We start from the raw sequence: 24,399 nt of genomic DNA, 5'->3' as shown, positions 1-24,399 counted from the left end.
TCAAAAACGCCGGATAATCACATCATGATTTTGCACATTCTTGCGTAACATTATGTTTATAGGTGTTGTAAATGTTTTAATTTTGTTTACCATATGCAATTGGCATAAATAAACATACAAATAGACAAAACATATCTTACTGTAAAAAGTTACTGTATTTACTGTACCGTACTTAGCAGTCCAATCTCGAAGAGACTCTGCATGGGGTGATGTACTACGCTCTTGTTTCAACAACATGCGTTTGACGATCGCTGGACTGGAATAGCCTTCAGACTGGTGCTCCGGCGAACGCTGAATTACATGCACTTTTCGCCGGATCGCGCTGTATATTGTGTTATTTCTGTAGTTTTTCGTCATGAAAAATGTATATACCTGCAGTATTTTCATCGTTTAAGTTGGTAAGTGTAGTGTATAATGTACCGTATATATTTGACACTAAAATCAAGCGAAGCTACTTTTTTTGTCAAGTACACGGTGCCGGATAATGTTGGAAGCAGCTGGATAATCGTGCGCCGGATAACCGATGGTCAACTGTGCACGTGTACATAGTGCACTGACATTAACGCTATCGCTAAGCCACCGATTAGCAGCAGCGATAACTTTAGCCCACAATCTCACCTGGCTGGCCACAAGGTCCCCAATCTCAGTGTAGGTCTTCCCGGCGAAGGAGAGCGCATTGGTGAGCGACCCCTCAGCTTGAGAAGAATTTGAGTCCATATTAGGGTGCGGAGATCACAGCAGACACACATTGCAATTGATTCACATAACCTTCTAATAATTATTATTGGTATTATTATTATTATATATTATTATTATTGCATCTGATGGTTCGACAGGAATGTCACCATTGCATCTGCTACGGGTCTCCTCGTGATCGAGAGCTCAGTTCGAGGGAGACGGCCATCACTTTGTGGACACGTCGCCCCGTCTTGATGCGTAAACTCCTGCAGCAAATTGCGCAACTTCAGTTGGCGGTCGACGTTCGAAGTGAATGGTGCCACCCTCCCCGTGGTCGCCCCCGACCCCCCCACCCGTGATCCGTGGATCGAACAAATCACTCGAGACGCCGGATATGGCAGCCAAGAGCAGTTTATGCGAACGCTGTCGCAAGAGGTCACACGCTTGGCGCAACGATCCTACGCAGACTATGCGCGACGAATTATTATTATACAAAATATAAAAAATTATTACTATTACATATTTGTCCAGCTAAGCCACACCGAGTCCAAGGAATATTCTACAAGAGGGTCCTTCTACATTCGGTTTTCTTTTACGTGAAGACGTCTTCAGCCAGTGTTTATACAAATTGGAGGAAACCGGAGCAACCCGGAGAAAACCTACGCGGGCGAGGGGGCAACCCCCTCGTATCCCTGTACAGATCGAAACAGATGGAGATTATTCGATTTGCCGTACTGCCTTCTCCTGGAGAACCAGAGTACGGAAATGAGCTCCACATGTGCGTGATCCACCAACTCTCGCAGCCTCCACAATGCTGGATCACAGCCATGCATAGCCCCCCACCAAATGTTAACACGTTCCCGGATAGTGGGCGATTGATAAGCCTGACACTCTAGTCAAAATCCACTGGGTTTGTGGGACTGAAGTTTGCCACGCGCCGTGAAACGTCAACTAGCGTGCAGTAACTGCAAATAAACTCTTAATTATTACGGTTCCATCTCCCAGCGCGGCAGTTCAAACACTAGTTCACGTTTTTTTAAATTGCCAACTCACCCCCAATGCCTCTGTCCACCCAGCAGCATCAATGGGGAACAACCCAATCGATCGGCAGGTCGCGTATGATGGGCTACAGTGCAACTACTCTCACCCCTTGCAAGACGTACTTGCCAGCCTGGAAGAGTAGGCCAAATACCTTCTACCAGGGGCTCTCTATAACGCCCTCTCTGGTGGAGGCCCTTCCGTCAGCACTTTGCTCGAGCGAACAATTTCAGGGCTGCACCTCTACCTTTGAAGTTTAGTTGGTCCCGAGTTAGTTAGTTGGTCCCGAGTAGTACGGTGCTTACCGTGATGGTTGCTCATGCTGAAAGACTGTGAAACGTCCTTCAAGGCTTTCCCCAGACCTCGATAATCCTTGGGAAGTTCTGGAAGATGACACGGAAAAGCGTAAGTAGAATACTAAGAACTCTCCATTCGCACGGAGAGTCCGGTGATCCCTAAACCGGCTGCGGCGACTCGCATCGCAAGAGTGGGTCGCACTCATTACACAAAGTACTTGCTACAAATGAACCACAATACCTTGTTGATCTCGTCAAGGATCATAAGCCATCACGTGAACTCCGGTCATACTCGCAGCGGATTCTAGCTAGCCATCGAACGTAGACGATCACCTCATCGCGTGTTTTCAGATGTGCTTCTGCGGCCGTCTGGAATGCTTTTCCTTCCCATATTAAGAAGCAACTGTAGCTATGCACTTTTGAATCTAAATAAAAAACTAAAACATTTTAGAACTTATTTTTCTGTTTAGTTTGCTGTCCTCCCCCTGCACCTTCGATTAGCAAGGTTGGGTACGTGCGGTGCGAAAGAAGTTCAATATAAATACATTTCAAGGGGTGTCTTCAAACACCCACAGACCATTACCCCCTGCATGCTGTGAAGGCTTTAAAGCGCATCTGTCTTGTGCTAACACAAACCTCACGGAGCCTGGAGCGGATAAATGTAGTACAAATCAAGTTAATATATCAAAATCGAAGTGATTTCCTGCTCAAATGAGCACTGGGGATGGTGCTCATATCCAGCTTACAGCCCACCAATACAATAATGGACATTCCACATTCCTCTGGCGTGGGCAAGTCTAATCCATAGGGTTAACCATTGTTAACCTCATCACCAAGTGGTTCCTATTTATCGACCCAAGAGGAATGATGGGCTGAGTCAGCTCCTGCCAACCAGGAATTGAACTCGCAACCTTCCAATTGTGAGCGGCTTGCTCCAAGGCCGTAAAATAAAAAAAAAATCATCACTAACACATGGGATGGACTTTTTATAAATTTTTACAATAATGTCTAATAGTGTATTGTATTACATTGCTCTGTTTTAACTGTTTTACCTCTTCTTGTTTCATTGTATGTAACGGCAGAGATTAGGGATTAATAAAATACAACCATAACTACAATCATATAAACATGAATCTATTTTATAGCGATATATTGGGGGGGACATTTTGAGCATATTTGAATATTGGGGGGGGGGGATGCCCCCCCCAATATATATTATAATTACGGCCTTGGCTTGCTCTACCACTGAACTACCTGGCCACATATAATAAATATTCTCTTACATGTGAACTTGAGTGCATTTAATAGGTGACCAGGTCAAGAGAAAGGAAATGACCACAGTTGAGAATAAAATTTCACCACTGGCAAATCCAGAACCTGACTCTCAGTGGCGCTGGCTCAAGAGCTTAGACACGGGCGATCAGCATTAGTGCCAACATGAGCCAGCTACCCAGACACATCAACAATGATTACATTGCTGCTTTAAGAGGGATTTTGGTCATCGGGAAGCCACCGCACCCCTACGCCTATTGTCCCCATCCACCACTAGCTCCTGTCCCTACCTCCTACTGCCATGCAAGCACACTCCCACTCCCCTTCCACAACCCACACCATTACCCAAACAAGCCCAAAAACCCCCCGTCTGGGGAGAAGGGGAGGGGTCTAAACAGATAGAGGCAGGGCCTAGAGAATAAGGGGCGGGTCCTAAAAAGGAAAGGAGCTCAAAGAGGAATAGGTGGATCCTAATCAGGAAGGGGTGGGGATTAAAGAGTAAGGGGGCAGGACTTAGAGAGGTTAAACTTCTCTGTTGATTTAAGGTGATAGAAGCATAGAATTAAATATGCGCAGCAGGCGGCGTAGCTTTGATGCCGCAGATGCAGCCACAAGTCACATTATACCAAGACTGCCCGGTATCGCAGCCTGCGGGAACACACGTGCCCACACCCTGCGCACAACGGCCCAGTCACGGCGTCTGGAGCACCTGTGGTGCATCGGCGGTAGTGCACGTTTCCAACGGCGAGCAGCTGCTTCACGCTGTCGTCCGCTGAACGGAAAAACTTCCCGAAATTATCTACCCTTTTCTCCCTGCAAAACACACAAAGCACACGGCACGGCGGTCATTTTGTCTCGTAGGTCCAACGAGAACGTGAGCTGGTCGCTTCAGTTTCCTGAAGAATCTGCAAGCACACGTATGTCAAACAACACGCGGGCAAGCCGGAAACCTATCGGAGAGCTGTAGAGCACAACCGCGAAAATCTTAGGCAGTAGAGTGCTGTTGTGTTTTATTTTCATAAACCGAGCAATGAAATAACTTTGTTGTTCTTGAAAGGACTTTGTTGTTCTTGATTTTAAAAATGCCATTTCATTCAAGTTCAAGTTCATTTTTTAGGTATAGCCCTGTGAGCCATTCGGCTATTGAATCGGGTGCAGCCGCAACAAAAAAAAACAAAAATGTTGAGATGTGTGCGGTGATAATGCACACGAGGAGATTATCGACTGTGCCGGTGAATTATAAAACCAAAAAGATACCTGGGAGTTTTTTTTAATTTACAAAAAGAAAATCAATTAATTGGCAGAAGGATTCATATTTAAAAAATAATTCATTTTTTAATGCCAGCGCTTCCCATGCCATGTTGGTCATTGGAGTTGCTTAGCCAAACTTCAATACGCTGGTCAATGCGGATTGGTGAAGGTGGAGACCTGGACCAATTTAATGTCACTAGCTGTCTATGTTATCCGTGGTCCGGAATTTAATTCAGATCATTGTTTTCATAGTACGGTGCATTGGCCATTGCACAACCGCTCCACTTCCTTGCAAAGATTAACGTTTCCCAAATCCCAAGGTCATGTTTTACCGGCGAGGCTCCCGTGAGGTTCAGGCTGCCAGACCGGTTGCCCCGTTTGAACGGGGGGGGGGGGGGGCTCACGGAAAACCTTCCTCAAGAGATTCCACCAGCCCGTGGACTTAACTGTCTCCCTGTAGTGATCACAGTGTTCCCGCAGGGTCTGACTCACATCTCATCTGCGTGGAATTCCACGGCGTTGAACATTTCAAGTTTAGAGAATATCGCTCCCCCGACTGCGTCATCCTTCTCCGCACGTCTCTTGCCTTCCTTCCACTCCTGGTGGTGAACACATGTAAAGAGAAACCACTTCGTCACCGACATCATCATCATCATCAACATTATCGTCTTTGTCGTCGTGGTGCATTCTGTAGGTTTACAAGCATACGTCTCAAGGAGCTGGTTAATGTAAAGTTGATGTTTCAATTTCAACAACCACCTATCAATTTATTAGATGGAATTAAATCACCCAAAGCCAGATCCACACTTGCACAACCAGATCGCTGAGCAAATCAATGCTTGGAAATTTAATCTGCCTCAACTTGTGAGCAACTCGTTACACAACTGCTCACAACCAGTTGCAGAGGCGTTCACATATTAGCAATTCAGTTGCATGCAACTAAGTTGTACAACTGACGACTCAGATGTCAATCTGGCTTAAGGGGGTTGACTCTAACTCAGTGTGCCGAGATGTCAAAGGCTCGCTGGCACAGAGTCATTGGACAGGCCCCAAGACTCATGGGCTAAATGACTGTGATGGATGGCAGACGCACCTCCAACAGCCTTGGGGGTGGGTGTCTATCGAAGACAGGCATAGTATGTGCTGGGCAGCGCCTTGCCATGAGGGTGCTGCTGGAGAATAGCTTTCTATAGCAACGTCTGGTAATTCAAAGGAGACGGATGTTCGTTATTTGGAACGCTGCGCACTTGAGTCGGCGGCCGATGGTCGAAGCGGATTACGAGCCCACGCAGGAATGGCGCCGCTCCCGTGGCCGCCCCACCCCCCGTCCCCCCAACAACACTCAGATCGGACAAATCACTCACGAAACCGGAATGACGGCGAGAGCAGCCTTTGCCAATGATGCCATGAGAGGTCATGCGGTCGGTGACACGGTCCTTTGATAACAAGTTCGACTTCTAATGCGCCGCCGACGCACGCTGTTCGGAGGCGCAAGGAAGGCAGCAGCCACGCGGTGAGCCGGCACCAACAATTGCCCAAGCTCTGCGGTCCTCTATTTGTGAAGGTGTTATCGGTCACTTATCGAGTGTGTACATGTGGGAGAAAACCGGAGCGCCCGTAGAAAGCCCAGGCGCGCGAGGGGGCAACACTCTGTCCCGTACAGACGGAACAGGTAGAGTTCACATTTTAATGAATGCATACTTTGGAGTGTGGCTGATAAAAAAAAGTGTACAGAAACAAAACATTGTAAAAATTTAAATGAGTAACGACAATGACAACATGACAATAATTCAACCCAACGGACGACGCAATTGTGGTGGCTCTGGTGACGTGCGGCACCCCCAGCCCCGAGCGACCTTCTCGGTGGCGGCGTGCAGGAAGTGCTGGAAGACGGAGCTCGAGGACAGGATGGGGTGAAGGCAGATGCGCGACATCCACGCCTGCAGCCGCTCCATCCTCAACGCCACAAAGTCGTCCTCAAAGCGCCCTGCGTGTCGGGATGTGGCGGCAGATTAGGTGGAGATTGGGGGGGCACGGGGGGGGGGGGGCACAGGGGGGAGGGGGGGCAGGGTCGACGTGGCTCCGGCTCGTCGTGCCGAGTGAAACCTTGCGGGTGCGGTGTGCGGAACCTCGGAGGGGTCACCCATCCCGAGCTGACGCTCCCATTGCTTTAGTCTGACCTTGTCAATCATTTGATGTTTTATTGTACGATTTCTTTTCTCGTTCTTTTCATAATCGTTTCACAGATGATGATGATGACATGCCGAGGGCAAGAGGCATGCTGGGAGCACTCACCTGCCACCTGCTTGTCGGGGAGCGACGGGATGAGAACCATCGCCGAGAACTTGCTTATCAGCCGCTCCAGCAGCCAATCAAAATGTTTGTAGCGTCGGGACACGGGTTTTAGGCTGTCCTGCAGGGTCAGGCACGGGGTCAGAGTTAGTGCAGTAAGGCAGCACCTCCTGAAGACCTAGGTTACAGCTGAAGGGCTGGGTTTCCCTCAGTGATTAGCATGGTTGGCTACGTACTGTGCGAAATAAGTTCAACATACATGCATACATAATGTCCGTGTCAAGATACCGAGGTAAAATGTTTTACATTTTTGCGCTAGAGGCAGGTCCACACCTCTTTCGGCCTGGGTTTGTCCCCTGTGGTTGGGTGTCTCTGATGCGCAGGTTAAGAAGCCATCAGCTCCTAAAGTAATGGGTTTAAAACCCAGTGATGGATGTATCTAAGAAGGGTGGTCTGTCTATGTCAGATCACGCAGCTGGCCCCTTGACGCCTGAGTTCAAGGTCATGGGTTGACCTAATAGTGGACTTGAGTTTTCATATCTAGCATGACTCTCGTCTCAGCACAGCTGAACTAATATCTACTTTTCACTATTCAACCGAGCCACGCCAGGGCCGTGTCGAGCCAGCCTGGCACGGCTCACGAGACGCCAGGCTGTTTTTCCACTGCAGAAGTGGGCCGTGTCGCTGACATCACACACAATATACGAGATACTATTTTTTATTTAAGCAGGTAAGGCCCACTGAGCTATATAGCTCTTTTCCAAACGCGACCTGGCCAGACATGATAACCCAATGAAGTGGCTTATCACGTGGACATTTATAGTAGTAGCCAAATACTCTAAACGCATTAAACGTGAAGTGAAAACCCGGAGGACCTGGATAAAAATCCACGCGACCACGGAAAGAACACGCAAACTCCGAATATACAGGCGTCAGGGTTGGGATCGAAGCCATGACCTCCTGTATACCAGGCGAGGTAACTGACATCTCGCCACTGCGCAACCCAAACGTGTAATTATCCCCACTTCTGGCCCTGCTTGGCCCCCCGAGTCAGACTCAGATGTCTTGTGAGGCCAGCGCATCTTAGTTTGGTTCCAAATCGGAATGGCAAATAGCCGGTGGGAATCCACCAATATTGGGAGGGTGGCACGCTGGCTCAGCTCGGATGTGCCAGTGGAAAAAGAGGGATCGGTGTCTTAAAAAGAGTGTGTCGCTGTCATGCAGCACTCCAGTGCTTACGTTAGGGGTTATTTGGTACTCGATGAAGCTCTTCATGCCGTGCAGTTTGGTGGATTTCTTTGGTGAAGAGATGACGCAGACGAGATTATCGGAGGATGTCTCCCACACAGGGCCTGACTCGCCCATCTGTGCACGCACACACACATGCACACGCAATCACATGCACAGGCAGATCAACATTGGTAACAACAACCGCCGTCACTTACCAAGTGGTGGCGATGTCATGACGGTATTTATGCCAGGATAGGTGCACTTTGACGCCACTTGAAGTTTCAAAGGCTGGCCGGTAGGAGGTCACGGGACAGGCCCAGGTGTTTTGGGTTAACTAAATAAGATGGCTGTAAAATGTGCCACTCGCGCTCCCCACTGCGCCACCACACCGCTTGAGCCGCCCGGCGCTCCACTCGTTCTTGTGATCATCACTCCTCCGCCTCCCGTTGTTGCTGCAAGGCGGCTGCCTTCAACTTCCCAGTAGTATCCTTCACGAGCTTACTCCATCCAGGCCGATATTGACACCGCTGCTACCGGTTGTCGGCAAACCAAACACGTGCCGCACCCATTTATCCTCCGTTGTTCGGCCAATCAGATGCTCTTTTGGGCCAGCATGGGTAGGGTTAGACCTACAATTAAGCGGTTATGGAAACCCAGGGTAATTAACCCACGTTTCTGTTGCAGAAGAAGCGTACTCTATTAGCCATCAAACAAAAATGAATTACTGCATGCTTTTGCGGCCGTCTGGAACGCTCTTCCTTACGATATTAGGATGCCACTGGAGCGATTGACTTTTAAATCTAGATTGAAAACTATTTTCTTTATAACTGCTTTTTATGTTTCGTTTTGTTGTCCTTCCCCCGCAGCTCCGTTTAGCACAGCTGGCTACGTACGGTGCAAAAGAAGTTGAACATACACACACACACTTACTCTTTGGATTGCACTCTCATGCTCACATGTCCTTTGGATTGCACTCTCATGCTCACATGCCCTACAGTCCATCTCTCACAATCGCTGGCCCCACCCTCTTGCTCGATGCGGCAACCCCCCCTCTCTCCACCCCCGCTCTCGGGTCTATATAATGCCTCATCCACATCAGTCTCATTCTCTCACCTGAAGACGGTCGCTTGTTTTTGCGATCGAAACGTCGTGAAATATTATTCTTTCTACCTACGTGACTTTACCGAAAGAACCAAAGAGTATGGATTCCTGCAGTCACGAAAGCTTCAAATCAAGATACATACACTTGGCCTGAGTAAATGCGAGTGAGTGAGTGAATGAAAGTGCAACTTACAACCAAGGGGATCCTGTCAGTCCTGGTCACTGTGCACTTGCCCAGGAGGTAGTTGTCCAAATTCAGCTTCCCCATTGGCAGCGCCAGCCTAATGGGAGCATTGGGGAAGAAAGCATGGACCTCAGAGTTGCCCGGCAATAGAGCTGCTCTATGCAGTTATATATTCAGTTGATGTACACCTTGCCTATTAATCTGTAAAAGGAAATTGGGCAAGTTGAATTAACATGAGATAAGAGGTGTTCATATCGTCCATGACCTCTTGCCTCACACCATCACTATGATTGTGCTTATCGACCCAAGAAAGCCTCACCGAGTCTCTTTTTCAGCTGGGTCCTGTCGAGTTTTCACAGTCGCGGGAGATGATTGCTCTGCGTGATGATTGCAATCGAGTAATTTACGGGTTAATTTTATTTTATTTTTGGCAAACTTGGACAACGCTGGCACACAATAGCCTGCTCTTACGAATGACGTCGCGGGATCATGATACGAATTGACCACGTGACGTGAATTCAGGACTTTAGAAGTGGGGTTGGATTGGTACCCTGACTCGGCTATTACGAACCCATTCAGGGGGGACACTACGTCTACAGGTTAGTGAGCACACGACCTCAGAGGGGCCGGCTCATTGCTGCGCCCCCAGGAACAGCACGATACAGTGGGAGGGAGTTTGCGGGAGGGGGGGGGGAGTGAGAAGTCCCGATTCCCGTGGGCGACTTGCACCTGTTGAGGCCCAGGAGGGTGGAGGCTGCGTTCGCGCGCCCCTGCCTGGGGCTGCCCTGGGGAACCCCACGTTGCGAGCCGGCCTTCGCTCCCTCCCCATCGCTGTCCTCCCAGCTGTCGGAATCTGCTGCAGGTGCGATCGGGCGAGAGGCTGTGTAATGATTGACAACAACGACAACCACAACAGCAGCAACAACAAGCATTGCAGTTTTAAAACGTATCGACATGTGGTTTTTTTCGTGCAGGAGTACGAGTTAGATGAGCAGTGAAACGAAAGCAAAATCTGTTAAAGCAGTTACATTTTTTTAAGTTGTGTTTAAAAAAAAAATCACTGTTTGAGGTTACTCAGAACTGCGAACAAATTACTTCACAGTGTGAACTGCTAAAGTTACTTGCACAATTTAGCAATAAATCACGTACTTATAACAAACGTTTAAACATCACATGTGAGAGTTGCTTATGTAAACTGTAAGCAAAATTTCCTAATCGGATTCATGGAACCGATTAATTGGTAATGTAGTCCATCACGTAAACAATCGGCTACGTAATACCTGCTGAAAACACTTCATAAATCAATTCTGCTAGAAAAGGAGGGTGCTTGCCTGAAACATCTCTATTTTAGAAATATATTTTTTGGTTACCCTTTGGGGCAGTAGTATTGACGAAAATGTTGGCGCTTTAATGAACGTGCAGAGTAAAACACCATTCAATCAAAACATCACAACCTTGCCTCTGTGCTGTGGAGGACAGGCATGTCCCGAGGACATGAATGGCTTGCCACTGTGATGAGATGTTAACTACCTCGCCTGGTATGGAGGAGGTCGTGGGTTCGATCCTGACCCTGACTACTGCATATGTGGAAGATTGTATGTTCTCCCCCCGTGGTTGCGTGGATTTTTCTCCAGGTCCTCCGGCTTTTTCCTCCACATTTAGAAACATGCATTTAGAATATTTGGCCGCGATGAATGTCCACATAATTATAATAAGCCACTTCATTGGGCTATCATTTGTGGCCAGGTCGATTCTGAAAAAGAGCTATATAGCTCAGTGAGCCTCACCTGGTAAAATAAAAAGTTTACTTCATGATGAACACTCCGAGTTAAGGCTACGTGCGCACGGCCATGGTGACGGCAATTGTTTTACATCACAGGCAATAATAATACTGCATTTCAGTTTAATCTGAAGTTCGACCTTGTTGCTGATTGGGCCACGTTCCTGGGTCGTAGGTCGCCTGCTCTGTCCAGGTCGGTGCATCGTCCGGTGGAGGTAGGCTCTCTTCGTTGAACACCTGCAGCACACACAACGCACACCGCCACCCTCGTGACCTCAGCGCTGCTGCAAGTGGAGCCACTCATCTGCAAAGTTAAACACAGCACCTGGTGATGCTGCTGCTTTCGCTGCGTTGACAGTAGTGCATGAGCACAACTAACACGATCTCAATACATTCGTCCAATAACCACACTGCGGTTAGCATGATTGGCTACGTACTGTGCGAAAGTTCAACATACATACATACGAAATAAAAAAATATGTATCATAGGCAATGGCTCGGGCAATGACCTTTCTTCGTAGCATATGGTGATTGCATCTCTCCGGCCACTATATTTATGCTATGAAGAAGGGCCATCAGCTGAAAATTTGCCTATTGTATATTTTCAATCTGATGTTGAAGTCTAGAGAATCAGAGGGGCACATCTACGTCATGAATGGCTCCATGAAAAAAGGCAGCGCCATTGACAAATGTGTTCAGTTTTACTAATCTGCAACGGATGAGCCTGCAGACTGCAATCTGGAAGTGGGGTTGGCGGATCATGGATGGACACGTCCTCCCTCGCCATTTCCAAGCAAGCCATCTGATAATGGTGTGTGAGACGTACTACTGCAGAGGTTTTTGTGGCTGCGTTGCATAGCTGCCCGATGCTTTGTCGGGCTGCACCGTGCGATGTTCGGTGTGATGTCCAACGTTACACTCAAAGAACCGATGAATCGGTCTTAACATAGCCTTAACAGACTGTAGGAGGAAGTGCTGTTAGCGAGCACCTATGAAGGCCGGAACGGCACGAGGGGGTGGGTGGCCAGCACCACACCCGGACGCCTTTGTCTCCCCAGTAGCGATGTTTACACACCACACCAGGTACTCATTTGAGGCGGAGTCGACCTAGGGGAGGCCCAGGACCGGGTCAGATAATAGTCACTGGTGTTGGTCGTGAGCTGGAATCGAACTCGGGCGCTAAACTGCTACACTACCGCTCCTCGCGCGCAAAGACATCCACGCTCACACACAAAGGCAAAAATACAGTACTTTCCCCAGACTTCTGGGGCAAGTACTGTTAGCAAGAAACTTATCAAGGCTGGCATGAGCGGTGGGTGGCCAGCATCCCGCCTGGCCTACTTTATCTCCCCGTTGCTGATGTTTACACACGGCTCCCGGTTGGGGGTTGACTGGGCGCGGCGGTGTCGACAATGGCGGAGCCAGGATTTTCAGGTAGGGGGGGCAACCCCTCCAGCAATGAAAAATGATAGAGGAGTTGGTAGTAAGTAAGGACTTGTCCTTTGCTTTTTATTCGACGCGTGTGCGACAATGGCGCAGCCATCGATCGAGGGTCGAATTCGAACCGTGTTGTGTGATCGGCATCGCGCTCGCTGAAGGTGAATGCCTTCAGGGAAGTCGTGTCCTGTATACGCAACTGTGCACAATTCTGTGAGTCACTTACAACTGCTTTGCCGTTACTTATTGCCAATTATGGACTCAGACTATTGTCCTATCATCTCATAGAGTCCCTGGCACGTAATAATATGCTACACAGTGGCAGTGGGGGTCGCAAAATGCCGATTTATTACTAATAAACCCCAATGATTCGATCGAAATTAGGGATTTCAATCAGATCATTGGGGGGGCACGTGCCACCCCCCCCCCCCACTGGCTCTGCCAGTGGGTGGCGAGATGTTAACCACCTCGCCTGGTATACAGAAGGTTGTGGGTTCGATCCCGACCCTGACGCCTGCTGCTGTATATTTGGAGTTTGCGTGTCTCTCTCCCCGTGGTCGCGTGGATTTTTCTCCGGGTCCTCTGCTTTTTACCTCCATATTTAGAATCAACGTGCGTTCAGAGTATTTGGCTGCTATAAATTTCCACGTGATAAGCCACTTTGTTGAGCTATCATTTGTGATAGCCAGGTCGCTTCTGAAAAGCAGCTACTATATGGCTCAGTGGGCCTTACCTGGTAAATAAAAAAAATAAAGATTATAGTTTTAGACTCGGCCCAGCATCACTCTGGGGTCAATGGAATGAGCAATGTATCACTTTGTGGGGAATTAAATGTTGGATCAATGGAGAGACTCGCCCCCGCCATAGGAATGAGGAGTTGTCACCACCGGCTAAACGCTGTAAAGAGCAGATGAGCACCACAAGTTCTGTCATGGGGGTGAAGACACGCGTGCACTGTACGAGTACAGTATGTATGAACCTCTACACGCGACGTGATAACAAGAGAAGCCTACGCAGTCATTTCCCTAAAAATATGAAATTGGCAACAAGCAAAAAGTGGAACTTAAATTTCCCAGTGTCACCGAAAAATAATTAATCTGAAGCCTTATTTTTTGTTTGAATGGTTTCACCTATATATTAATCAACAAGCAATTTCCATCTGTGCTGTTACTCGAGTCCAGTTATAAAAAAAATATGTAAAAATAATGACCAGCCCGTTGTCAATGCACTCTTGGACGGAGGCTTTCCTTACACCATGTATATCACTCGCCACTGATATTAGCCATGACGATGAATCAAACTCAGCAGATGGAGCAAGGTCCAACTAATACCCTTCATTAGGGCTGCCACCTTTTCCACTGTAGACCCAACCCGGCCATATAACTCCGTCAGCCTAGGTCAGGGGTTGGCAATCAAAATTAACAAGAGCAGCATTTTCTTTCGAATTCTGTAAATAAAAACGCAATCTTTCAAGAGCCACAATGCACGCTGTGAATGTGAGATGGTGCTTAATAAATAACTTAACGAAGCAGTCCTTAAAGAGCTGCATGCGGCTCCGGAGCAGCAGTTTGCCGACCCCTGGCTTCGGTCTACCAGAACTGTGCAGTATGCTGCGATATGGTTCAAGATCTCGTGACAAACTAAATTTTGCCCTTAACACAAATGCCATTTTCCAGACTGTCCAGGTCAAACCCATGCCTGGGTTGCAAGGACAAGTGGCAACCCTAACCCTTCAGTCAGCACAGTTTCACATTTAATTTACGGAGCCTCACTTCACATCTGTAAACAATCTCAGAAGATGGCATGATGCAACGTAAGATGGCAATCCTTCACGCTGTGTGAACGGCCGTTTACCACGAGTCTCACAAAAGTGAGACCTTTCCTATACCTCTACGACCTTTACTGGCCAGCAATGAGAAAGGTGAAGCAACACGGAAAAAAATAATGTGTGGTTTGACACTGCCAATGGTTAAACTGGCGACACTCGAGAAGCTAAATTAACCACAGGTGGCTGCTCAGGATTAATCCCTGGATCCCAGTGGGGTTGCTCCAAAGACCTCCTCTGCCACAAGCAGGGAGTCCCCTGAGCGACCAGACACCGGCCAATGAGGACAGATGAGACCCTGGTGCTGTGACATTTAATGGGCAAAGTGTGGCAACGGAATTAATAACACCCCAATGTAACAACGGTCACCATGGTTTCGCGCATGAAGAAGACAAAGAATTTCACCTGGTTCAGTAATCGGGGAAAGCTATGGCACAGTAGGTTAGCGCACTGTGCTATGAATCCTGAGTTTGATTTCCAGCCACGGCTAGCATTATTGGCAAGCGATGCCTCAACCTCTTCCTGGGCTCTCTTTACAAACCATGGTCATACAAACCCCATGAGCAACAGGCCACAAGGCAGAGGTCGCAATCGGGTACCCGATACCCGTACCCTATCCGATACCCGGCTATCCGTACCCATACGGGTACGGGTACCCGTTTGCGACCCTGGTGCGGCCGGGTACGGGTACGGGTAGTCGCACGTGACTCACCCCAACCATTGAGTGAGAAGGCCATGAGTCACTGGTGAGTAACCGTTTGTCACTCATTTCCCAACGTCTTGTCTCTTCTCACAATTCAAGTTCCTAGAATCAACCCACCCGCGCCTGCAACATGGCTTCATCCCAGAGGTCGCAATCGGGTACCCGATACCCGTACCCTACCCGATACCCGGCTACCCGTACCCGGCCGGATATCGGGTAGGATACCCGTTTGCGACCCTGGTGCGGCCGGGTACGGGTACGGGTAAGGAATCAAAACCCGTTTGCGACCTCTGCCACAAGGAGGCCTTCATCCAACGGTGGATTGACAAAAAGCGCTGTGAATTGTATACTACTCTATATGAAACCAGCAGTTTCTGATTTATTCAATCGTAACATAAGCCCATAAAGTCGTGCCAAATTGGGCACCAGCCACCGAGCTATGACAATGGAAATGCATTGCTGAAACAGGAATCAGATAACCTTTGTTTAAACCGGACAAGAGTCCCTTGGGGCAATAAACTGTGCCTGTTTTTTGAAGGACAGCATGGGTGAAACGCGTCACAAACACACACAGCATATTGGCAGGGTGTGCGCGTCAGAAAGTTGCCAGACGGTCACTTCCCACTTCCTTCCTTTATTGAATCACTTTCTCACCCGTGCAGGTGGAGTCCGATAAGATGTTTCCGTCACAAAAGCCATTTTATTTTATGTTTAAATACGCCTTGATGCAACGAGAATGCGAATTTTGTACACTCGCACATGTCAACAGAGTAGCGAACAAACGTGCGTGCCTGTCAGCTGGAACGCACACAAGTGCATTTTAAATGAAAACACCAGCACACTGTATGAGAAAGCCAGGCCGATTTAGTCACGAGTCATAAAAAACACATTCCTGCGGAGGGAGCTGGTAGGAACGTTGGGTTGCTCGGTCAATGGCCAGGGTCAACGGCGGCGTGGTTTATTCCGCAAATATGGCCGACTGTGAGGGCGGGCACAAGCCGGCGTGAGTAGGTAAAACGTTGAGTTTTATAAGGGCACCACGGGGTGACCAGCGCCTCCCCACCCAGCCCCACCCCTCCCACCCCCCACCCAGCCCTACCCTCCCCACCCAGCCCCTCCCAACCCCTCCCCACCCTCCCCTCTCCATCCAGCCCCACCCCTCCCATTTTTGGATGCACGACAGATGGACACAATAATCCCCTGTGGGCTGGTGTAACCAGGAGGTTCCTACGAGTATAAACATAAGCAGGCGTTTAATGATTCAGCTACCCCACCTCGCCCGCCACCCGCGACCGATTCGATCAACTGTCACGACTTGGGAAGCGCGATTTGATTCAAGAAAAACTCGCAACACCGTGGTGAATGTAGCGGCTCCAGGTGGCTTCATGAGCCCTTCACATGCGACACTGAGAAGTGTGAATTTTTCAAAATACGAGCACTGCCCACGGCCGGCGCACAAACCCATGCTCTACACGGTGGGATGCGGGTGGCATCATCGCGCCATATGTGCACAGTGGCGTCACCGCTGCGTACCAGGCAGCCAGCAAAACTTTTTTCGAATAGAATATAAAATTATAATGGTGCTGCATCGTGATCTGTGAAACATTCCTTTGAGGGTTGACAATTGTCTGTGGGTCCATTAAGGTTCGGAACCATCAGTGTGCGCGATGATGATATAAAATTGCAACTACGTGCTATATAAATCTGAATTGTATTGATGCTCATCATTATTGACTTCTGCATTATATACTTGTGCGTCAAACCAGAACCCACATCTCGCGACAAGAGCCCTTGTCGATAAATAGCTGGCAGTTCACCAGCATATGTAAAGCGGAACTGTGCTGATGAGGCACTTGCATGTCAAAACCGATCGGTATTTTTCTCGTGATGAAACAATGCTGCTGAAATTGTGTATTGTCAGAAGGCCGTTTGGCTGCTGAGATGTGTAAAAATCAAATTCATGTGAAGTAAAATATGCGCCAGTTTCAACATTCACATATGAAGGTGTACTGTCTGCTTATAGCCAATGAGCCCAGACAATATATTTTACTGGTTGGTACCACCACAGGAGTTCATTATGCAGCAAGTAACAGTGAATGATATTCAATTAGTGGATTATCACATAATTCACTCGTATTAGCCACGGATATTAAGCCTGTACCGGTCACACCCGAGGTGGCAACGGTTTCCACTTTGGCCCCATGTGGCTGTCATTGGAACTGTATTGGCCGGCAGGAGAAGCAGGGGGTGGCACTTGCCTGTACGTAGTTCTCAGGCACGATTCCTCGCTTGTTCTCCGCATTCTCCACCTCGATCCAGCCGGTGCCGCTTCCCTGTCGATCAGAATCAGAATATAATCATTCACACTGGAGGTATCCCGATGAGCTATTAAGCTCTTTTTCACAAATGTCCAGTAGGGGGCGGGTCAGATCGTTACAGCGTAACACAATAGGAGTGCAGAAAGGTAAACACATCACGAGAAAAAATTATAATTTTTATCTTACTTTTTGGTTCTTTCGGTAAAGTCACGTAGAAATAAAATAAATAAAATAATAGAAAACGACGTTTCGATTGCAACACAAGCAATCATCATCAGGTACGGATGAATGAGAAAAAAACTAACCTAGTAAACTCAGAAATATAATGCAATACAACACAGAGAGTCGGCTAACGTAACAGTCAACACCCTGGTACATTGCTTGTGTTGCAATCGAAACGTCGTATTCTATTATTTAATTTATTTTCTTTTTACGTGACTTTACCGAAAGAACCAAAAAGTAATTCCTGCAGTCACGAAAGCTCCAAATCAAGTTTTATCTTACCCCGTAAAGTCCATTGAGCTATTAGCAATTTTTTCTGTAGTCACCTGGCCACAAATGAGAGCTCAACAAAGTAGCTTATCATGTGGAAATTTATAGCAGTAAAATAATTTTAATAATCAAGGTTGATGCCGCTGCAAGTATTAACCGTGAGTCAGCACCACGACAGGATTGCACTGCGCTTCTAAACCCAGAAAAGCCATGCTGAGTCTCCCGAGACTTTTGCAGGAGGGTCCTGCCAATTTTTTGTAGCAGAGGGCTATAATTGAAATGTATTCTTAGGTTTTTTCGGTAAAGTCACGTAGGTAAAACATTAAAATTAATGAAAGTAAAATAAAATAATATAATAATATAATAAAAAATGACTTTACCGAAAAAACCTAAGAATATGAATCCTTGCAGTCACGAAAGCTTCAAATCTAGAATTGAAATGTATATTCCAAATGAGTAATTATATGTGTGTATATATGTGTATATGTATACACGGTATATAGTGTAGCTGTAGTGTGGAGGTTCGCGTGCTGCGCTACAAACCCGGCGACCCAAGTTCGATTCCCGCTCACGGCCAACACCAGTGATGATTATCCGAACCAGTTCTGGGCCTCCCCTAGGTCAACTCTCACCTCAAATGAATACCTGGTGCGGTGTGTAAACATTGCCATTAAGGAGACAAAGGTGGCTGGCATGGTGCTGGCCACCCACCCCCTCGTGTGCCAGGTCGGCCTTCATTGGTGCTCGCTAACAGCACTTTCCCCAACAGTATATTAAGGCTATACTGGTGATCTTTGTATTTTTATACATATACATTGCAATTGCCCACCACCTGTTAGGCAAGAAGGAGAGATAGCAGGTGGTTAAGTTGCATGCTCGTGACCTTAAGGGTTCTGCAAAAAATGCCATTCCCCCCATCTCTCTCCAATATGCAGGCTGCATCAAAACAATGAAATAAAAGACAATGCAAGGTCGTGATTAAACCTATTGTAAATGTGTAACGAGCGACTTCCACGACACGTCGTGTCGAGGGTACTTCACTGGGCACAACACAGGCCAACACTTATTCTTCCTCACACGGAGTACAACTCGATATTAACGTCTCTACTGGCTACACACAGCCGATCACTCGGCGTGGTCCCACCGCCTTCACTCGGCCACGCCGCTGGCTGGCGGCGTGACGATGACGGCGATGGAATCCATGCAGGAGATCTTCCGCGTGGCCGGACAACGGAGAGAGATGTCGGCGAGCAGCGACGCAGCCAGGACCCTAGACCCCACACACGAGCCCCGAGCCCCGGGTCCGCTCCCCCTTATATCCCCCCAGGCGTGGCTAGGCCCCGCCTCCGGCCACGCCCTCTCGTGGAACCTTCGAGCAGGTTCCCGGAGTATCTCGGCTAGCCCCACCTGAGACCTTTGCCCCAGATACACCTCCTTCTCTGATTGGTTGTTACTTAAGCGTGCCCGTACCCGTGATTCCCCTTCCAGGCCAGCAGGTGTTACCCTGTCATTACAAATGTAACGACTGTACATTTAATTTGGAGTGACAACAAAGGGGTATAATGCATCTGACAGGAAGCCTACAATGGAGATGGAGTGAGAAAATCAGCTCGTGTGCAGGTGCTGGTTGGATTATTGCATCGTAAGACTGCCAGGCATGGCGACGGTTTGAGGTAGCCCTGCATCCAGCAGTGGATTGATTATAGCTGACAATTACGATGGTGACATTATTGTAATTAACGGCATGGTATTTACGATATTTCTTTAATCATGCAAAAATGATGTTACTTTGAAACTTTACGTATAAAATAAAATGTTTAAAAGTTCACGCAATAAATAATTATTATTATGGTAAATAACTTTGGATTTTTTTCTATACGTTTGACTTAAGTGTGTGGTAGCAATTGCACACACTGGAGTAGATTAAATATGCTGTAATCATCACCGCATTGGAGGGCAGTATATTTGTTGGGAGTTGGCACACATGTGTGTGTATGGAAACACCATCTGGCAGGCTTGAGTGGTGTGTGGGAAATAATATATGTGGAATGAGCCTGGCTTACTGATGTACCACTCTCGTTGGGGAAAGGAAACATGCTAATGGTTATCTTGTTACGCTTGTTTACCCAGAAAAACCTGACTCCTTTTTTCATGATGATCCTGCAATGTTTTCACGGTAGGCGGGGCGGGCGATGATCGCTACATACACTCCAATCGAGTGACGGAAAAAAAGAACAGGCTTTAACCCCTTTATGGCAATAAAATAGGAGGTGCTAAATTGTTCAAACACCAAATAGATACCTATTTCAAGGTGTTAAGTCTGCATTAACCACACAATTGTGTCAAAACATGCTCTAATAATATATGCCTTGTCTTTGAAACTGATTGGCCTACCCCAGAAACGGCCTTCTTTATGGCCTTGTCTCACCAGCGTTAGACAATTTAGTTAATTTGGACAAAGGCCGACTCTTACGAATGATTCCACAGGTATCTTTGAACGTCCACTGTGACGCAAACGGCGCGTGTTTTTAAGGGTTAATACAACCGAAGCATTAATCAGGGCTGCCCGCTAGATTTGAACCGCGAATTTCTGCAACAAGTGGCCAATGGGCTACCGCTCGGCCATGCCACAAATCCACTATGTGCATTGCGGATTCCATAAAACTGGAAAAACAACTTTGTACAAGTGCAACGAGCGCTCGGAGTATAGCAAGCAAATATCGTTACTCTTAAAAAAAGTGTAAAATGCCCTATTCACATAGACCATGCTTCCCGCACAGAGCACTTGTTGACAGCAAGGTGGTCCGCATAACCCAGCACGGAGTAAAAAGAGTGGATTCTGGAGCCTGGCCTTAGGATGAGAGGTCTAGGTCTAGTTTGGCCCCGTGTGCCATCCGTGTCTACTCCGCGCCGGGGTATGGCGTTTGCACATAGAATGCGTGCTAAGCGAGGCAAGTCTCAACACGTGGCATGGAGTACATAGAGATGAATCTGGAGTCAGCACCGACATGGAACGTGGAATTTGCAAGTGGTTATTGGCCTACTGTGCCTACTGTACTACACTACTGCTGCAATACAAATACTGTACGGTATTTCTCGTACGATGATTTATAGCACTCATAATCTTTCCACTGCTGGATGAGAATCTATCCACGGCTGGAAGAATGCCCTCTATGCCATCACAATCTCTCACGGGCTCACGATGCAACACTCCATTTGGAGGATGCACGCGGGGTTATGCCATTCATTGCTCCATCTCTGCGGTGGACGTAATCTCAGGCGGATTTCCTCTTTGGGCTTCCACTAAGCCGTTGGCATCAACCACTGGATATCCTCCCTTCTAGAAATGATGTGTCATGCCCAAAGCCCACTTACTGTTTTGAATTCCAGTACCACGCTGATCTGCCTCCCACGCTTTTTATACTCAATCTCTCTGGCATCTCTATTTGTTTGCTATGAAGAAGAGAACTGTAGCCTGATACGTCACCTATCACATATCTTTCCTGGTAAGACCACATTGCTATTGACGAACGTGTTGCATGTTTTTTGTTGTTGTCGTCTCCCTATGTCGCTTTTCACATCCACATATAAAAATTGTTATTAATTGTACAGCTCTCCGCAGAGCAACTCGCAACCTCCTCCTCTCGACAGCAAGGTCCTGGATCATCACTGCTGGGTGTCGTTTCTCCGTGTCAGCCCGCGCCGTCTGGAACAGAGCCATCCTCATCGTCCGACTGCTGCACATTCGCAGCAGCATTCAATCTACACTGACTTTTAAGATACGCTTAGAGGCCCCACCTCTTCCTTAAAGGCCCCACCTATTTCTTTTGGCACTCGAGCAGCAACACTCAGCTTGGCTCCGCAGCTCAATCACGGTCGCTTATGTCTGTGAAATATTGTGCACGTTATAAACCGCACTATTATTAGAATGCTCCTTAAAGCACTTGTTTTGGCATGGTGGGATTTAACTCGGCTCAACCGCTATTCTACGCTTGCTCATGGCGATATGTTTAGGAGCTAGATGACAATGTCGAGATATACTGGCCATGAGAGGGCTTCAGGAGAGAGAGTTTGTGCAGTTTTGCTTTTCCTCCATTGATGAAGCGCAGACTACGATAGTTTACTTTCCAGTCCATAATTGCATGGGCTGCATGGCCACAGTCGGACTGCGGCTTGTCTGTAATTGACTTTTCACGAAGGAGACGTGCACAGCGGCCAGTTGATGGGGTTCCACCGCTGACATCGCAGGCCACTGGCGCCGCTCGGTGGTCGAGCTGTAACGTTTTGAGATGCTTGTGAAATCACACAGAATAAAGAACTCCCAATGCATTCGTCAATAACGCTGCCCTAAAAGAAATAGGTGATGCTTGGAGCAATGGCCCTTCTTCACTGCACATAGAGCAGAAAGAGAGCAAATTTTTCAATGCAATTTTCATCAGTTATTGTTTTCCTTTGGTTTGCGTGCTTTAAAACTATTACATAGGTTTTAGCTGAAAAAGACAGAAGTCAGCAAAATAGGCTAATGGCAGGGCACCACTGTTTTGTCTTGGCTTGCAAATGCTGTCGTCATTGTTGTTGTTGATTGCGAATGCAGTTATGGTTTTTGTGATTGACAAAATCAGACTGAGAAGATACTCTTCGGCAGGAGATGGAATTAGACAAGCTGCACGTTCAGTTGATTTGGTCAGGCGGTAAGAGTGAGCGGCTTGCGATCGGAAAGTCGCGAGTTCAAATCCCAGTTGAGGGGTTGACTCAGCCCATCATCCCTCTGGGGATCAGCAAAATGAATACCACTTCTCTGCGGGGAAGTCAAAATTAGAATCTGTATAGATACCGGAGAAATCCGACAAGCTATAAAGCTCTTTCTCAAAGATGCCGAGTATGGGCAGGTCAGAAAGTTACAACAACAAACAATACAAAAACACGATAGGAGTGCATAGGAAAGGTAAGAAAATCACTAAAATAAATAAAACTAAACAATTTTTTTAAAGATTATATTTCAGAAGCAACCTGGCCACAAATGATCGCTCATCGAAGTGGCTTATGATGTGGAAATTTACAGCACCCTAATAATCTAAGTCAACAATGGTTGTTTTGTAGATAAACTCACCCCTGCCATAGCAACGTGGAATTTCCACCACTGGCTCAGGGCTGTAACCAGAAGGCGAGCACCAATGCCTCAATGTTCATTTGGGCAGGAAATCATTTAGACTTTTTTTTAACTGCAACTACACCACCACAAACTGTTTTTTTTCCATTACAACTTTAGTCCAGTTGCTCCCCAATACAATTAGTGCAGCTGCACTGAACTTCAGAGTCAGGCTCAAGGGGAGGGCAGCAATAAACGGTAAGGGTGTTCAATAAAGTTACCGTACTCCTGTGCAGCCTTAGGGCTCAGCGTCGCTACACGGCAGCGCTGTAAAGTCGAATGTTACAAGAGGATTATAACTGTGTGTTGAGTCTGGTCATGCGTTCGTGAGGTGTCCGATGTGTAGTCCAGTGTCAGTGTCCGCCTGTGTGAGTGTGTAATGGGCAGCGGTCGGCTGTTGTGTGACGAACAAATTGCATTTCACTGCATTCCCGACGGCGACTCTGTAGTAAAAAAACTAACTGGCTCACGTGAGTGTTTTGACGTGGAAAATAAAAGATTGCCAACAGTCGTAATGAACCGGTTCCATCGGGTGGATTAATTATTGCAACGTTTTTAGGGCCGAAACATTTGAAATCGTTTTTTTCCGTTCAAATTATTCAGTTAAAATTTTATACGTATGCTCATGGAAAAAAAGTGCTTGTGTCTTTCTATTTGTGTGTCTAAACACCTCTGTCTTACACGTCTCCTTGTCCCTTTGCATCTACATAATTTCCTCCTCCCCGTATCTGTGTGTTTCTGTGTCTGAGTCCCATGTCTCTCCGTTTGTCTCTGTCCGTTTGTATCTTCGTGTCTCTCTGTATGTATTGCGTATCCATGTATCGCTGTGTCTGTTTGTCCCTCTTTGTGTCTGTAGCTGAATGAACCAATGGCAAAGTGTGGTGACATCAACAGCATTGTTCATGACGTCTCTTCTGTTGCCAATCCTATGCAAAATCCTATTGTATAATGGACTATTTAAGTAATTTGCATACAGTAACATCTGTTCCCTGCTACAGGCAACGTTTATGTTCATGCGGCGCACCAGTCACTTCGTTTCAACTTCTCAACGGCAATACCGCAAATTCCTGCTGCCTTAAGACTCCGTTTTACTACCGCTGTGAGTTCGTTTACAGTTACTATTTTTTTCCAAGGCTTCAGCATTCGCTGCCACTTGCATGTGACATTTGCTTTCAGACTGGTGCTTTTCATCGATTCTCTTGAGTCCGGTTGGGTTCCCCCCTGTTCTAAAGCTGTTCTAAAGCTGTTCTAAAGCTGTTCTAAAGCTGGCTAAACCAGCTCTGACTAACCTCCAACAGTGTCGTCTATTCTGAAAGTTGTCTACAGTGGCCGCTACGCCTCACTGGGCTTAGA

General features: G+C 47.4%; 1 protein-coding gene across 2 annotated transcripts in view; it reads right to left on the bottom strand.

Moving 5' to 3' along the window:
* LOC144734182 (sorting nexin-9-like) overlaps positions 1-24,399 on the bottom strand; it is a 45,556-nt gene that overhangs the window by 10,099 nt on the left and 11,058 nt on the right. For both annotated transcript variants that reach the window (XM_078616260.1, XM_078616259.1), the window contains exons 3-13: positions 17,346-17,420; positions 11,263-11,359; positions 10,072-10,198; positions 9,352-9,439; positions 8,067-8,192; positions 6,831-6,948; positions 6,392-6,522; positions 5,028-5,134; positions 3,994-4,097; positions 2,022-2,099; positions 619-695 (exon numbers count right to left, since the gene is read on the bottom strand). In XM_078616260.1, coding sequence (XP_078472386.1) covers positions 619-695; positions 2,022-2,099; positions 3,994-4,097; positions 5,028-5,134; positions 6,392-6,522; positions 6,831-6,948; positions 8,067-8,192; positions 9,352-9,439; positions 10,072-10,198; positions 11,263-11,359; positions 17,346-17,420 — 1,128 coding nt within the window. The remainder of the gene's footprint in view (positions 1-618; positions 696-2,021; positions 2,100-3,993; positions 4,098-5,027; positions 5,135-6,391; positions 6,523-6,830; positions 6,949-8,066; positions 8,193-9,351; positions 9,440-10,071; positions 10,199-11,262; positions 11,360-17,345; positions 17,421-24,399) is intronic.

Source organism: Lampetra planeri, chromosome 50 (assembly GCF_965212315.1).
Source record: "Lampetra planeri chromosome 50, kcLamPlan1.2.h2, whole genome shotgun sequence".
NCBI lineage: Eukaryota > Metazoa > Chordata > Hyperoartia > Petromyzontiformes > Petromyzontidae > Lampetra > Lampetra planeri.
The sequence above is the reverse complement of the archived record's forward strand: the minus strand, read 5'-3'. Positions and strand labels throughout refer to the sequence as shown.